Source organism: Neoarius graeffei, chromosome 11 (assembly GCF_027579695.1).
Source record: "Neoarius graeffei isolate fNeoGra1 chromosome 11, fNeoGra1.pri, whole genome shotgun sequence".
Taxonomy (NCBI): domain Eukaryota; kingdom Metazoa; phylum Chordata; class Actinopteri; order Siluriformes; family Ariidae; genus Neoarius; species Neoarius graeffei.
In genome coordinates, this window is record NC_083579.1 from 55,437,715 (window position 1) to 55,456,046 (window position 18,332).

General features: G+C 40.1%; 1 protein-coding gene across 2 annotated transcripts in view; it reads left to right on the top strand.

Moving 5' to 3' along the window:
* LOC132894436 (basal body-orientation factor 1-like) overlaps positions 1-18,332 on the top strand; it is a 52,604-nt gene that overhangs the window by 15,043 nt on the left and 19,229 nt on the right. For both annotated transcript variants that reach the window (XM_060934252.1, XM_060934253.1), the window contains exon 4: positions 15,294-15,359. In XM_060934252.1, coding sequence (XP_060790235.1) covers positions 15,294-15,359 — 66 coding nt within the window. The remainder of the gene's footprint in view (positions 1-15,293; positions 15,360-18,332) is intronic.

Genomic DNA, 18,332 nt, shown 5'->3' on the forward strand with positions numbered 1-18,332 from the left:
TGGTTCATCATTAGTTGTATTTATCCTCATGATCTTTGTCTTTCCCTTATGGATGTTAAGTCCTACTCGTGAAGAGATGGTTGCCAATGTTGTTGTCTTATCTTGCATCTGATAGTAACTGCGAGATAGTAGTGCCAGATCATCTGCAAAATCAAGGTCATCTAGTTGTATCCATAATGTCCATTGTATTTCAGTTTTTCTTCCTTTATAGATCAGAGGTGCCCAAATCCTTTTCAGTGAAGGGCCAAAAAATTATTTGGCTGGAGGGCCATGGGTCAAAAATAAATATTGATATTATGTGAAGTGATATGTCATTAAAATGTATTGTATTTTATAGAAAATTAGAAAATTGGGGCGGCACAGTGGTTAGCACTGTCGCCTCACAGTAAAAAGGGTCTGGGTTCAAACCTTATGGCTGATGGGGGCCTTTCTGTGTGGAGTTTGCATGTTCTCCACAGGTTTGTGTGGGTTTCCTCCAGGTGCTCAGGTTTCCCCAAGAGGTCAAAGACGTACAGATTAGGTAAAATATCCAGCCATTGGGATTGCACAAGCCAGTGCATACTTAGGTGGTGTTTACATTAGACCGTATCCGTCTCGTTTTCGTCGCGGATGCACTGTCCGTTCACATTAAAACGCCGGGAAACGACTCCACAGGCGGAACAACTTGAATCCGCCAGGGCCCACGTATTCAACCCAGTTCGTATCTGATCCGGTGCTGTGTAAACATTGAGATACGAGGAAACGCAGTGCTGAGCTCTAGCTGACGTCGTCATTGGACAACGTCACTGACATCCACCTTCCTGATTCGCTGGCGTTGTTCATGCCACGTTGGTCATGTGACGCGACTGCTGAAAAACGGCGCGGACTTCACTTCCTGCTTTTGTTTCCGCCTTGTATCACCTTTTCGTTTTTCATTAAAGAGTATAAAAGTATGAATATAATGCTTTGCTTTGTCATTCTTAATGTTGTTCATGGTAAGATGCAAATACTGCCCATTGTGTAGTTATGATTGTCTTTAGGCTTGCCATCCTTCCACTTGCAAGTGGTGAGTGACTTGCGCATGCCCGATATGCACTGGGATCACACACACAGCGGCTCAGTCCCGAATCACTGCTCGTGCGCTTCACTCGCGCGCTCTGTGAGCTGCGCAGGGCCGGAGTGCGCACCCTCCAGAGGGCACTCGCTGTTCAGGGCGGAGTGATTTGGAGCGCAGCCGCTGAGGAGGAAGCGCTGAGCTGCACTGACACATTTCAACTTACGTGCCGTCTAATTAGTCATGTGATTAGCGTATCCGCGTATTGGCGTTGCTGTGAGCACGCGAATCGTTTTAAAAACGTTAATCTGATGATCCACTGATATGGTCTAATGTAAACACCACCACAGTACCGGTCCCAAGCCCGGATAGACTGGGGAGGGTTGCGCCAAGAAGGACATCTGATGTAAAACCTACCGTATGCCAAATCAAAATCTGGAACAGATCCGCTGTGGTGGCCCCTAACGGGAGCAGCCGGAAGAAGTAGTAGTAAGGCAAGGCAAATTTATTTATATAGCACATTTCATACACAATGGCAGTTCAATGTGCTTTACAGAAGCAAAAACAGTAAACAATAGAGAAATAAAATTACATAAAATAATTTTATTTTTAATCTAAAACAATTAATTAAAAGAATTAAAAGAAAATAATAAGAATTAAACAACAGTAGAACTAAAATAATAAAATGATAAAATCCCAAAAAGAAAAAAGAAGAAAAAGAAACCAGCGGAATAAAATAGAATAAAATTAAAGTAAATTTAAAACATGCAGAGAAAGTAAAGATTATAAAAAATGTAAAAATATTAATTATTTAACAGAAAGCATCTGAAAACAGCTTGGTCTTTAACCTAGATTTGAAGCTGCCAACAGCAGGAGCATTTTTAATGTCCTCTGGCAGTTGGTTCCATAACTGTACTGCATAGTAGCTAAAAGCTGCTTCACCACACTTTGTTTTAACAACTGGTTTTAATAGTAAATTTTTCTGTTGCGATCTGGTAGATCTGATTGGGTTAGGCCGCTGCAACATATCAGAGAGGTAATTGGGCCCTGTACCATTTAGAGATTTATACACCAGCAGCAATGCTTTAAAGTCAATTCTGTAGCTTACTGGAAGCCAGTGAAGGGACCTTAGAATTGGGGTAATGTGCTCTGTTCTTTTTGTTCGTGTGAGAACCCTCGCCGCTGCATTTTGAACCAGCTGAAGTCTTTTGATGGTCTTTTTTGGCAGGCCTGTGAAAAGGCCATTGCAGTAATCAACCCTACTAGAGATGAAGGCACGTATTAGTTTTTCCAGATCATTTTTTGACACAAGTCCTCTTAGTTTGGAAATGTTTTTTAGGTGATAAAATGCCGTTTTAGTGATTGCTTTCATGTGACTGTCAAAGTTTAGCTCGCTGTCAATGAAAACACCAAGATTTTTAACCATTTCTTTAGTTTTAATCCCTTTTGTGTCAAGAATAGTGGTAATCCTGAGTCTTTCATCTTTTTTTCCAAATAGAATTACTTCTGTTTTATCTGTGTTCAACTGAAGAAAATTTTGTGACATCCAGCTATTGATTTGATCGATGCACTGGTAGAGACATTCAAGGGGGGCATAGTCATTTGGTGATAGAGCAAAATAAATTTGGGTATCATCTGCATAGCAGTGATACAAAATTGAATTTTTATTGATAATTTGCCCAAGTGGGAGCATATAAAGGTTGAAAAATGTTTCAAACTGCTGTCTTTGGTGTCAGAGATGGATGCATTTGGAAGACAACAAATAATCATCTCATAGTAGAAGAAGAAGAAGAAGATATTTTATAGAAAATTAACATTCCAAATCTAAAATAATTTTAAAATAATAAAAACGCAGTACTCTGTTACCTTCTTAATAGTAATTTTATTAGTTTGCCGAGATTGCAACATTTAAGGTACTCACAGACCAACATAGGGCAAACTCGCAGCTCAGTCATCACACACTAAGATAAACGACTCATGAATTCAACATGTGGAAAGTGGAAAACATCAATGCCAACATAAATACACAGTTTACTGCGAGATGGTGGCAAACACATAACAATATCATCCATATTACAGGCCTTATATTACTTCTACCTTGTACAATCATTTATTAATTGCAATGTCAATGAGAGACATGAAGCTTGTCTTTCTTTTTCAAAAGTCTTTCAATATTAGGCTCAAGCTGACTTACTGACAGCGTGAGGATGTCATGGAGGTGAGAGTCAGACAGTGAATTTCTCAGCTTACACTTGTTTAAATTCATCAGACTGAAAGCTTACTCACATAGGCAGGTATTTCCAAAGAGGGACAGCATTACTTGTGCGTGTTTGCGGATCTTTGGATACCTGACATTGTTTCACAAAGTGTCCACGTGAAAAAGAGCGCCCACTCTTCACAATCAGCACAGATATCTCATAACTTGCTCGGATTGCATTCTCTTGTGCTTGATGATGGTTGCGGCAAAGTACGTTGCTGCGAGTTAAGTTTAGCTAGTAAGTAATTTGCTTTCTCCTTTCGCTTCTCACTGCTATACTTTGAAAAAAAACGTGGGAATGTTTCCTGTCGTAGTGATGACGAATCTTGTATTCTTATAAAATTGCCATGCTCTGCCCGCAAATTAGACGAACTGCTACTGAATTTATTTCTGTAAAGAAGTACTCATTTTGCCTTTTTTTACGTAAAGTTTTTTGTCAGTGTGTCACTGCCTCATTCGTTCCATCTTGACTCACTGACTTAAGCCTGAAGAAACTCCACAGTGCCCCACAATTTCCCCATGGAAAACTGTGATCAGATGTGGAACTGCATCGAGCCCTAATAAACAGTCGTTAGAGCAGAAATACACTACCATTCAAAAGTTTGGGGTCACTTTGAAATGTCCTTATTTTTGAAAGAAAAGCACTGTTCTTTTCAATGAAGATCACTCTAAACTAATCAGAAATACACTCTATACATTGCTAATGTGGTAAATGACTATTCTAGCTAAATTCTACTAAATGTCTGGTTTTTGGTGCAATATCTCCATAGGTGTATAGAGGCCCATTTCCAGCAACTATCACTCCAGTGTTCTAATGGTACAATGTGTTTGCTCATTGCCTCAGAAGGCTAATGGATGATTAGAAAACCCTTGTACAATCATGTTAGCACAGCTGAAAACAGTTGAGCTCTTTAGAGAAGCTATAAAACTGACTTTCCTTTGAGCAGATTGAGTTTCTGGAGCATCACATTTGTGGGGTCGATTAAATGCTCAAAATGGCCAGAAAAATGTCTCGACTATATTTTCTATTCATTTTACAACTTATGGTGGTAAATAAAAGTGTGACTTTTCATGGAAAACACAAAATTGTCTGGGTGACCCCAAACTTTTGAACGGTAGTGTAAATGTGCTGTTCATGTCATGCTGGTCCCAAACAGTAGACATATGGCAGGCCAAAAAAAAGGAGCCTCAAATTGGGTGGCATTGCTATAAAGTATAAATTGTCATGTGAAATTGAAGATATTTGTCAAAGTAGTCATATTTTAAATTCTTTCAACCATACCATTCCATTTTCATTTCCCATTGTAATGGACCAGAACCAGCCTCGGGCAGCTTGCGGGTGGCCACAAAGGAAAGAAAATATCAGGCATATTGTTTTCAAAAACTTTCCACATATGACACGTGGATGAAGAAAAAGTTCGGGATGGGTTTTAAAGGGATCGCTAACAGTGAATTTGCAAAGGTTTTGCTTGGTGAGTGCACATGAAGAGAGCTAGCAAAGTAGCAGTCATGTGCTTTCATGTATGTATGTAAAGGAGAAGCCATGTATGTGTATGGATGTAAAGGGGGAGCCATGACCTAATGGTTAGAAAAGCAGCTTTGCAAAAGGTTGCTGGTTCAATTCTCTGGACCAGCAGGAATGACGAGGAATTGATCAAGGCTCCTAACCTCCAACTGCTCCCCAGGCTGCTCTGGGTATGTTGTACATCACTCTGAATAAGAGTGTGTGCTAAATGCCTGTAATGTAATGTTATGTCATGTCATGTCATGTAAACACAGTGGCCCATATGTAAACAAAAATAAGGAATTGGATTCTGGGAAGGGGGCGGCACGGTGGTGTAATGGTTAGCGCTGTCGCCTCACAGCAAGAAGGTCTGGGTTCAAGACCCGTGGCCGGCGAGGGCCTTTCTGTGCAGAGTTTGCATGTTCTCCCCGTGTCCGTGTGGGTTTCCTCCGGGTGCTCCGGTTTCCCACACAGTCCAAAGACATGCAGGTTAGGTTAACTGGTGACTCTAAATTGACCGTAGGTGTGAGTGTGAATGGTTGTCTGTGTCTATGTGTCAGCCCTGTGATGACCTGGCGACTTGTCCAGGGTGTACCCCGCCTTTCACCCGTAGTCAGCTGGGATAGGCTCCAGCTTGCCTGCGACCCTGTAGAACAGGATAAAGCGGCTAGAGATAATGAGATGAGATTCTGGGAAGGGTGAGCTGGACCTTATAATAACAAACTATTGGAAAGCAACAAAAATTCTTGACTTAGACTGTGTGATTACAGAGGTCTTCTAAAATTATCACTGTACAAGATAATCCCAATAAAATTTTGGGCAAATTCTATAAGAGACTGCTCAATAGCATGTGTTGTCCATGTCAGATTATATGATGAAGATCCTCTCACCTCCCATTAAAGCGCAATCATAAAAAGGGGTAACAATCCTCAAAGTGAGCTTGATGTAATAAGGATTTTTTTGGTGTGTGCATTTATGGTTTTGCCCCTACTGTATTTGTAGCTGTCCTGTGACTTTCACATAATCCTACAATGTTCTCCTATTTGTGGCTTTTAGATGAGCATTATGGCAATAGTCACACTCAGATTTTAATTTAAAAATTCTGTCAAAATTCTATCGAAAAAGTGTCCTGCATGTATAATAATACTAAATACATATCTTATTGGACTTGAATAATACTTCAGCCCGCTTAATGCAAGCAAATGTATTAGAATCAAAGTGTCCCTATAAAAATGACCACCCTGTACTGGACAAAACCTCTGTTAAGACATCGAGCCACAGGTTGGATGGAGCCATGAGCAAATATAGTAAACTTGTAGTTCCACTGTGGAACGGATGTAACTGGTTCACTTATAATCCATTAATATTAGGTATATTTGCTGATTAGATATTTTTCATAGAAAGTATAATGTAGTCAAATATCTATTTATATTATATAAAGTTAGAGTTAGCTCACCAGTTAGTGTTTTTATTCTAGGTAGCTAGCTAATATTAAAAAGGTAACCTTGCTATTCATAGCTAATTCAGCTACTGGTTAATGTTGCTGAGCTAGTTATAATGATAGCTAAATTTTAGTGGTTAATATTGGTTAGGAAATCAATAGCCAGGTTATATCGCGGTTAATGTTAGTTATGCTAAGATTGCTAGAGGTAACCTCATCTCATCTCATTCTCATTATCTCTAGCCGCTTTATCCTGTTCTACAGGGTCGCAGGCAAGCTGGAGCCTATCCCAGCTGACTACGGGCGAAAGGCGGGGTACACCCTGGACAAGTCGCCAGGTCATCACAGGGCTGACACATAGACACAGACAACCATTCACACTCACATTCACACCTACGGTCAATTTAGAGTCACCAGTTAACCTAACCTGCATGTCTTTGGACTGTGGGGGAAACTGGAGCACCCGGAGGAAACCCACGGGGAGAACATGCAAACTCCGCTAGAGGTAACCATTAAGAAAATTATCCATGGTTTTACCATGATTAATATGGTTTAACCATGGTTAGTATGATTATAACCATAACTTGCAAACCATGATTGTTCCATAGCAAACATGGTTTGAAAACCATGTTTTTTCACAACACCAAAATGTATACAAACTGTGTTTACTACAGCCTTGGTTTCAAAACCACAGCTACAACATAGTAACCATGGTTTCAAAACATGGATGTGTCATAGTTAATATGGTATGTGTCATACTCATACTTTACCAGTGTGTACTCAGTCTTGTGCATTCAATAATAAATACCATGTCAAAAAAAACCCACAACAAATCAGTAAGTGATGTCACAGTTATTCATGTAACTCATTGAAGAGATAAAATATTTAAACATCTTGTTAAATAAAAGCTGTATAGAGTATTAGGGGTGGACAAATATTGTCCTCCAGTATTTGTCTACTCCCGACAGTGGGGAAAAAAAAGAGAGACAAACATGGTGGGTGACATTTAAAAAGTTGTGATACATTGTAGGGCAATTAAATTGTCCAATTCTGATATGCTTTTATATGAACATACAGGGTTTTGTAGAACTTCCATTGTTCTGCATACAGTGGTGCTTGAAAGTTTGTGAACCCTTTAGCATTTTCTATATTTCTGCATAAATATGACCTAAAACATCATCAGATTTTCACACAAGTCCTAAAAGTAGATAAAGAGAACCCAGTTAACAAATGAGAGAAAAATATTATACTTGCTCATTTATTTATTGAGGAAAATCATCCAATATTACATATCTGTGAGTGGCAAAAGTATGTGAACCTCTAAGATTAGCAGTTACTTTGAAGGTGAAATTAGAGTCAGGTGTTTTCAATCAATGGGATGACAATCAGGTGTGAGTGGGCACCCTGTTTTATTTCAAGAACAGGGATCTATCAAAGTCTGATCTTCACAACACGTTTGTGGAAGTGTATCATGGCACGAACAAAGGAGATTTCTGAGGACCTCAGAAAAAAGTGTTGTTGATGCTCATCAGGCTGGAAAAGGTTACAAAACCATCTCTAAAGAGTTTGGACTCCACCAATCCACAGTCAGACAGATTGTGCATAAATGGAAGAAATTCAAGACCATTGTTACCCTCCCCAGGAGTGGTCGACCAACAAAGATCACTCCAAGAGCAAGGCGTGTAAGGCCAAGTTTACATTAGACCCTATCTGTCTCGTTTTCTTCGCGGATGCACTGTCCGTTTACATTAAAACGCCTGGAAACGCCGGGAAACGGGAATCCGCCAGGGTCCACGTATTCAATCCAGATCGTGTCTGGTCCGGTGCTGTGTAAACATTGAGAATACACGGATATGCTGTGCTGAGCTCTAGCTGGCGTCGTCATTGGACAACGTCACTGTGACATCCACCTTCCTGATTCGCTGGCGTTGGTCATGTGACGCGACTACTGAAAAACGACGCGGACTTCCGCCTTGTATCACCTTTCATTAAAGAGTATAAAAGTATGAAAATACTGCAAATACTGATGCAAATACTGCCCATTGTGTAGTTATGATTGTCTTTAGGCTTGCCATCCTTCCACTTGCAAGTGGTAAGTGATATGCACTGGGATCACACACACAGCGGCTCAGTCCCGAATCACTGCTCGTGCGCTTCACTCGTGCGCTCTGTGAGCTGCGCAGGGCCGGAGTGCGCACCCTCCAGAGGGCACTCGCTGTTCAGGGCGGAGTGATTTGGAGCGCAGGATGCCTGCGGAGCCGAGCGTATCCGTGTATTGGTGTTGCTGTGTGCACGCTAATCGTTTTAAAAACGTTAATCTGATGATCCGCTGATACGGTCTAATGTAAACCCCACCTAATAGTCAGCAAGGTCACAAAGGACCCCAGGGTAAATTCTAAGCAACTGAAGGCCTCTCTCATATTGGCTAATGTGAATGTTCATGAGTCCACCATCAGTAGAACACTGAACAACAATGGTGTGCATGGCGGGGTCGTAAGGAGAAATCCACTGCTCTCCAAAAAGAACATTGCTGCTCGTCTGCAGTTTCCTAAAGATCACATGGACAAGCCAGAAGGCTATTGGAAAAATGTTTTGTGAATGGATGAGACCAAAATAGAACTTTTTGGCTTAAATGAGAAGCGTTATGTTTGGAGAAAGGAAAACACTGCATTCCAGCATAAGAACCTTATTCCATCTGTAAAACATGGTGGTGGCAGTATCATGGTTTGGGCCTGTTTTGCTGCATCTGGACCAGGACGGCTTGCCATCATTGATGGAACAATGAATTCTGAATTATACCAGCGAATTCTAAAGGAATCTCTCAGGACATCTGTCCATGAACTGAATCTCAAGAGAAGGTGGGTCATGCAGCAAGACAACAACCCTAAGCACACAAGTCGTTCTACCAAAGAATGGTTAAAGAAGAATAAAGTTAATGTTTTGGAATGGCCAAGTCAAAGTCCTGATCTTAATCCAATTAAAATGTTGTGGAAGGATCTGAAGCGAGCAGTTCATGTGAGGAAACCCACCAACATCCCAGAGTTGAAGCTGTTCTGTACGGAGGAATGGGCTAAAATTCCTCCAAGCCGGTGTGCAGGACTGATCAACAGTTACCGGAAACGTTTAGTTGCAGTTATTGCTGCACAAGGGGGTCACACCAGATACGGAAAGCAAAGGTTCACATACTTTTACACTCACAGATCTGTAATACTGGATCATTTTCCTCAATAAATAAATGACCAAGTATACACGGAGTGCAGAATTATTAGGCAAGTTGTATTTTTGAGGATTAGTTTTATTATTGAACAACAACTATGTTCTCAATCAACCAAAAAGACTCATAAATATCAAAGCTGAATATGTATGGAAGTTAGTGTGGGGTGTTTTTAGTTTTGGCCATTTTAGGAGAATATGTATGTGTTCAGGTAACTTTCACTGTGCAGAATTATTAGGCAACTTAATAAAAACCAAATATGTAGCCATTTCACTTATTTATTTTCACCAGGTACACTGATATGACAACTCCAGATTTGCAAATAAACATATCTGACATTCAAACACAAAACAAAAACAAATCAGTGACCAATATAGCCACCCTTCTTCATGAGGACACTCAAAAGCCTTCCATCCATAGATTCTGTCAATTTCTTTATCTGTTCACGACCAACATTGTGTGCAGCAGCAACCACGGCCTCCCAGACGCTGTTCAGAGAGGTGTACTGTTTTCCCTCTTTGTAGACCTCACGTTTTATAATGGACCACAGGTTCTCTATGGGGTTTAGGTCAGGTGAACAAGGGGGCCATGTCATTATTTTTTTCACCTTTCAGACCTTTACTGGCTAGCCACGCAGTGGAGTATTTGGACGCATGAGATGGAGCGTTATCCTGCATGAAAATCATGTTCTTCTTGAAAGATGCTGACTTTTTCCTATACCACTGCTTGAAGAAGGTTTCTTCCAGGAACTGGCAGTAGGTCTGGGAGTTGAGTTTGAGTCCATCCTCAACTCGAAAAGGTCCAACAAGCTCGTCTTTGATGATACCAGCCCATAGCAGTACTCCACCTCCACCTTGCTGGCGTCTGAGTCGGAGTGGAGCTCTGTGCCCATTACTGATCCAGCCACAGGCCCATCCATCTGGCCCATCAAGAGTCGCTCTCATCTCATCAGACCACAGCACCTTAGAAAAATCAGTCTTAAGATATTTCTTGGCCCAGTCTTGACGTTTTATCTTGTGTGCCTTACTCAGTGGTGGTCGTTTTTCAGCCTTCCTTACCTTGGCCATGTCCCTCAGTATTGCACACCTTGTACTCTTTGACACTCCAGGAATGTTGCAACTCTGGAATATGGCAGAACTGGATGCTAATGGCTGCTTGTTAGCTTCACGCTTGATTTTCCGCAGATCATGTGCAGTTATTTTGCGCCTTTTTTTTCCCCACACGCTTCTTTCGACCCTGTTGACTATTTGCAATGAAACGCTTGATTGTTCGGTGATCACGTTTCAACATCTTCGCAATTTCAAGAGTGCTGCATCCGTCTGCAAGACATCTCACAATTTTATACTTTTCAAAGTCTGTCAGATCTCTCTTCTGACCCATTTTGCCAGAGGAAAAGAGGTTGCCTAATAATTATGCACACCTGATATAGGGTGTTGATGTCATTAGACCACACCCCCTCTCATTACACAGATGCACAGCACCTGATATACTTAATTGGTAGTAGGCTTTCAAGCTTAAACAGCTTGGAGTGGGACAACATGCATTAAAAGGATGTTGTGGTCAAAATACTCACTTGCCTAATAATTCTGCACTCAGTGTAATATTTTTGTCTCGTTTGTTTAATTGGGTTCTCTTTATCTACTTTTAGGACTTGTGTGAAAATCTGATGATGTTTTCATCATATTTATGCAGAAATAGAGAAAATTCTAAAGGGTTCACAAACTTTAGACAGAAGTTTTCTAGTGCTATATGTTTACACTGTAAGACAGTGAGCCAGTCGTATACCAGACATACACAGAACAAAATACAAGATGAGGTATTATACACAAGACAAAAGTACAAAAATGTGATCTGGCACAACTAAGACCTATTCCTTTACCCTGTAAAATCAATAACAATATATACCTCAGCCAGCTTAATTTCCATACCTTTGACAAAAAGAGCAATTATTCCAGCTTACACTGCATACACAAACTACCATACAGCACTGTAAGAAAAATGTCACAAACTGGGTAGACATTTGTCTGAACTTGCACAATACAAATATGTTTTGAAGTAAGAAAATCATATTATCATCAGTGTTTGAATATGGAAACTTATTCTCAGCAGTATATGATAACTTTGCTTCTCTTTCAGCTTTCTTACTTGCTCATATTCTTTCACAGTCCCAAATTTCTCCACAGGGATCAATAAAATCATTCTATCCATCCAGATGATGGCCAATGCAGTTTACACATTGTTTTAAGTGACTTTAACCACTTACTGCTTTCTTAATATTTAGTTAATCATCTATATTTAAAAACTCCTTTAAAATCCCTTTATTTATAATATACAGTAGATAACTGTACAACCCCGATTCCCAAAAAGTTGGGACAAAGTACAGATTGTAAATAAAAACGGAATGCAATGATGTGGAAGTTTCAAAATTCTATATTTTATTCAGAATAGAACATAGATGACATATCAAATGTTTAAACTGAGAAAATGTAACATTTAAAGAGAAAAATTAGGTGATTTTAAATTTCATGACAACAACACATCTCAAAAAAGTTGGGACAAGGCCATGTTTACCACTGTGAGACATCCCCTTTTCCAGGGCTCGAAATTAACTTTTTTTCATTGTGTCCCCCAGTGGTCCCGAATTCTGTGTTGTATTGTCCCGAATGGAAGCAATAGTGTCCCCATTTTTTTCCTCTCTGAAATAACCAGTGGTTAATATTATCATATGAAGTTACTATTATATTTGTAACTATGCGATTTTGAACCCTTTATATCATTTTTACAATAAGACACAAGCAACACATGTCCTATACATCATCTACTTCAAAATTACAGTTATTGCATTTTCAGTTTATTAAACTTTGGCGATCTCACTGTATGAATAGATACCTGTTTTATTTAAAGGGGCCAACTAGCTCATTCAGAAAATGTTTCAACTCCCTACATCTGCAGTACACTTTAGTTGAAAATAAGACCCCTTTTATGCTCATTTCATCTACTTATACCTTGAATATCTGTTGGCACTTATAAGGCCAACTTATCATTTTCATCATTACCGTTATCCATTTTTATGAACTTTCCGTTATCCATTTTTATGAACTTTCGCTGCCGAAACGGTGCAAATGTTAGCAACATCAACATAGTGCCAGGTCCTAGCCTAGTTGTGCTGCTGACTGACTAAACTTTCTGAACTAGAAAGACACCAAGAAAACTCACTTATTCTGTTGAACGGTATCTTCCGTCAGTATCATCCACATCATTCCTGTTGTATTTTATAACGTGTCTAACAGTGTTCATTAAGTTCATTCAGTTGCTAGCATTGCCTGCAGACCAGGCGATGACACTTTGGATCCTGAAGGTCCCGGAGACGTTATGTCTGGGCTTTCAGTTTCTTCCCCGTGGTCGGTCCGCTTCAACCACTTCAGCATTTTTGTTCTGGCAAGAGTCGGCGCAGCGTGTGCGGTAGCAATTCCATTCCAAGTCCATATAATGCGGACACCGGCCGAAGATTCTAGAACAGAATGCGCTGCTGTGTAGCCTACTGATGCAGGTGCATCGAAAGTGTAGCTACTATGTATTTTTCGCTGTTAACGTTTTAAAATTAAAATTGACAAATTAGGTGAATGTCTACATATGTGTTACGGCTTTGTAAATAATATTAATGTAGAACTTTTTTTCTAGATCTATTTTTTTCCATTGTCCCGGGATTGTCCCAGATATGATAATTTTGTGTCCCGATGACATTTTTTATGGTCCCCGGGACGTCGGGACACCGTTAGTTTCGAGCGCTGCCCTTTTCTCTTTACAACAGTCTGTAAACGTCTGGGGAGTGAGGAGACAAGTTGCTCAAGTTTAGGGATAGGAATGTTAACCCGTTCTTGTCTAATGTAGGATTCTAGTTGCTCAACTGTCTTAGGTCTTTTTTGTCGTATCTTCCGTTTTATGATGCGCCAAATGTTTTCTATGGGTGAAAGATCTGGACTGCAGGCTGGCCAGTTCAGTACCCGGACCCTTCTTCTACGCAGCCATGATGCTGTAATTGATGCAGTATGTGGTTTGGCATTGTCATGTTGGAAAATGCAAGGTCTTCCCTGAAAGAGACGTCGTCTGGATAGGAGCATATGTTGCTCTAGAACCTGGATATACCTTTCAGTATTGATGGTGTCTTTCCAGATGTGTAAGCTGCCCATGCCACACATACTAATGCAACCCCATACCATCAGAGATCCAGGCTTCTGAACTGAGCGCTGATAACAACTTGGGTCGTCCTTCTCCTCTTTAGTCCGAATGACACGGCGTCCCTGATTTCCATGAAGAACTTCAAATTTTGATTCGTCTGACCACAGAACAGTTTTCCACTTTGCCACAGTCCATTTTAAATGAGCCTTGGCCCAGAGAAGACGTCTGCGCTTTTGGATCATGTTTAGATACGGCTTCTTTTTTGAACTATAGAGTTTTTAGCTGGCAACGGCGGATGGCACGGTGAATTGTGTTCACAGATAATGTTCTCTGGAAATATTCCTGAGCCCATTTTGTGATTTCCAATACAGAAGCATGCCTGTATGTGATGCAGTGCAGTCTAAGGGCCCGAAGATCACAGGCACCCAGTATGGTTTTCCGGCCTTGACTCTTACGCACAGAGATTCTTCCAGATTCTCTGAATCTTTTGATGATATTATGCACTGTAGATGATGATACGTTCAAACTCTTTACAATTTTACACTGTCGATCTCCTTTCTGATATTGCTCCATTATTTGTCGGCGCAGAATTAGGGGGATTGGTGATCCTCTTCCCATCTTTACTTCTGAGAGTCGCTGCCACTCCAAGATGCTCTTTTTATACCCAGTCATGTTAATGACCTATTGCCAATTGACCTAATGAGTTGCAATTTGGTCCTCCAGCTGTTCCTTTTTTGTACCTTTAACTTTTCCAGCCTCTTATTGCCCCTGTCCCAACTTTTTTGAGATGTGTTGCTGTCATGAAATTTCAAATGAGCCAATATTTGGCATGAAATTTCAAAATGTCTCACTTTCGACATTTGATATGTTGTCTATGTTCTGTTGTGAATACAATATCAGTTTTTGAGATTTGTAAATTATTGCATTCCATTTTTATTTACAATTTGTACTTTGTCCCAACTTTTTTGGAATCGGGGTTGTATATACAGTATATAATATGAAGCATCATCCCGTCAATAGGTCATAATTTTATTGTACAATATTTAATTATCAACTAGAATTGCATGATTATAACAGGCCAATAGAAACTTTGGTCATAAAGTGAACAGACAGACAGAAGTGAAGGTTTTCAAAGTGGAGACCAACACAAGGCCAAAACTTTGAGGGGTTGAGATCAAGTCAAGACCAAGACCAATGCAGGGTGAGACCGAGTCAAAACCAGACCAGTGTGTGTGAAGGGGTTACAGCCATTAACAGGAAAAACAATTTTCAAATTAGCAATGAGTCACATTATTGGTCGCAATTGAAGCAGGAAATTTTACATCCAATCACATTAACAATGGTAACAAATAAACTAGACAATGCAGAGGCAGTTTAGTGAAATCCCCGCAGTTGTGGTCTTGAAGTAAAATCCCGAGTCCTCTATGTCTGAGACTGAGACAAGACTGAGTAAAAATTTGTTCAATTCTGAGATGAGACAAGACCTTCAAAAAGTGGTCTTGAGACCGGTCTCGAGACCAAGACCGGTCTCAAGTACAACACTTACTTCTAGTAAGGTAATAAGTGGTTTTGGACAGAGCCCATGGAAGATTTTGGTCAGCAGATACACTACCAAATGTGTCCCAGATATCACACTACTTATGTCTAACGTGTTTGTTCCTACAGATTGCTGCATTGGAAGAACAGCTAAAAGATGAGAAATCCAAAGCCCTACAGGACAAAGAGTTTTTAGTAAGTATCCACAGGTCCAAACACTGCCAAACTTTTCAACCCAAATGAAATAGTAGTTGTGCGTTTAGTCCATTAGATATACAACCCCGATTCCAAAAAAGTTGGGACAAAGTACAAATTGTAAATAAAAATGGAATGCAATAATTTACAAATCTCAAAAACTGATATTGTATTCACAATAGAACATAGACAACATATCAAATGTCGAAAGTGAGACATTTTGAAATTTCATGACAGCAACACATCTCAAAAAAGTTGGGACAGGGGCAATAAGAGGCTGGAAAAGTTAAAGGTACAAAAAAGGAACAGCTGGAGGACCAAATTGCAACTCATTAGGTCAATTGGCAATAGGTCATTAACATGACTGGGTATAAAAAGAGCATCTTGGAGTGGCAGCGGCTCTCAGAAGTAAAGATGGGAAGAGGATCACCAATCCCCCTAATTCTGCGCCGACAAATAGTGGAGCAGTATCAGAAAGGAGTTCGACAGTGTAAAATTACAAAGAGTTTGAACGTATCATCATCTACAGTGCATAATATCATCAAAAGATTCAGAGAATCTGGAAGAATCTCTGTGCGTAAGGGTCAAGGCCAGAAAACCGTAGTGGGTGCCCGTGATCTTTGGGCCCTTAGACGGCACTGCATCACATACAGGCATGCTTCTGTATTGGAAATCACAAAATGGGCTCAGGAATATTTCCAGAGAACATTATCTGTGAACACAATTGACCGTACCATCCGCCGTTGCCAGCTAAAACTCTATAGTTCAAAGAAGAAGCCGCATCTAGACATGATCCAGAAGCGCAGACATCTTCTCTGGGCCAAGGCTCATTTAAAATGGACTGTGGCAAAGTGGAAAACTGTTCTGTGGTCAGACGAATCAAAATTTGAAGTTCTTCATGGAAATCAGGGACGCCGTGTCATTCGGACTAAAGAGGAGAAGGACGACCCAAGTTGTTATCAGCGCTCAGTTCAGAAGCCTTCATCTCTGATGGTATGGGGTTGCATTAGTGTGTGTGGCATGGGCAGCTTACACATCTGGAAAGACACCATCAATGTTGAAAGGTATATCCAGGTTCTAGAGCAACATATGCTCCCATCCAGACGACGTCTCTTTCAGGGAAGACCTTGCATTTTCCAACATGACAATGCCAAACCACATACTGCATCAATTACAGCATCATGGCTGCGTAGAAGAAGGGTCCGGGTACTGAACTGGCCAGCCTGCAGTCCAGATCTTTCACCCATAGAAAACATTTGGCGCATCATAAAACAGAAGATACGACAAAAAAGACCTAAGACAGTTGAGCAACTAGAATCCTACGTTAGAAAAGAATGGGTTAACATTCCTATCCCTAAACTTGAGCAACTTGTCTCCTCAGTCCCCAGACGTTTACAGACTGTTGTAAAGAGAAAAGGGGATGTCTCACAGTGGTAAACATGGCCTTGTCCCAACTTTGTTTGAGATGTGTTGTCATGAAATTTAAAATCACCTAATTTTTCTCTTTAAATGATACATTTTCTCAGTATAAACATTTGATATGTCATCTATGTTCTATTCTGAATAAAATATGGACTTTTGAAACTTCCACATCATTGCATCCCGTTTTTATTTACAATTTGTACTTTGTCCCAACTTTCTTGGAATCGGGGTTATATCATCACCTATTCATTACATAGCCTATTGAGGGCCTGTGCCCACAGTAAAATGCAGAATGTCAGAGAATGTGTTGCTTCAAACAAATGTTTTTTGTTTCTAATTATACTCATGCTTACTTGGTCCATTTGTAGTCGAAAAACATAGCAAGCATAAAACTTTATAACAGAGTCCCAACATTTGCAGCCATGTAATCCCTGTTCTATGGCATCATGGAGCCTCTAATTAAAATGTGCACTGGAATGCATCAGCCAGTTCACATATATGCCAAACTTTTCATCCCTCATGTGTTTTATGGTTTGTTGGTAGCAAAGTACAAATGTCATTTTCAACATTATTATTATGTTGTTGAAAGCTTTTTTATAAGCCCAATCCCAGAATATGAATACATTGCAATAATTGTTATTTATTTATTTTATTATACAATTTCAAGTAGTAGCTAACCACTTGCACCAGCAACGGTCTCACTGAAATGTTTTAATTTAGAGTTAGAAATGCACTGCTTTGGTCAACAGCTGTTTTCCATTTACCATCTTTTACTTCATGCGTGTAAAAATGGGTCCCAATAAGTGTTAAGGCAAAAAAAAAAAAAAGAAGCTTGGTCTGGACAAACATAAAACATGCCCCTTTTTAGACACTTATGGTAATGTTGCATTTGCCCATGCAGCATTGTTCTGGAAAACACATTGTTGTGGTGAAGTTAGATGTGATTTCAATGCTAAACAACTGGAACTCTGCAATGTGATAAAACACTTCATGGTAAAAATGGACTTAGCTAATGGAAACACTCTAACTCGGTCACAGAGAGTTAAAAATTTGGTCATTTGCTTTTGTTAAATTTTTTTTTTCTGATGCCCCTGCTACTTTTGACAGTAAGTAAAAGTGATGTTTAAACAAGGAAGGGAGAAGCATAAAATATAACTCACTCTGTAAGCAAAGGGGTTTTTTTTTGCTTTTTTTTTTTTTATTCATTCATCTTTTGTAACCGCTTTATCCTGGTCAGGGTCATTGTGGGTCTGGAGCCTATCCCAGAAATAGTGGGCATGAGGTGGGAATACACCCTGAATGGGATGTCAGTTCATCACAGGGCACCATGTACATTCACATTCACATAATCATTCACACATAAGGGCAATTTCATATAGGCAGTCAGCCTACTGGCATGGGAACATACATAGAAGCAGTAACCCAAGCTCAGGATTGAACCAGAGACCCTGGAGCTGTACTACCCTTTTTTGAGGCATCACTCTTTTTTGATGTCCATCCATTATCCATAACCACTTATCCTGTGCAGGGTCGCGGGCAAGCTGGAGCCTA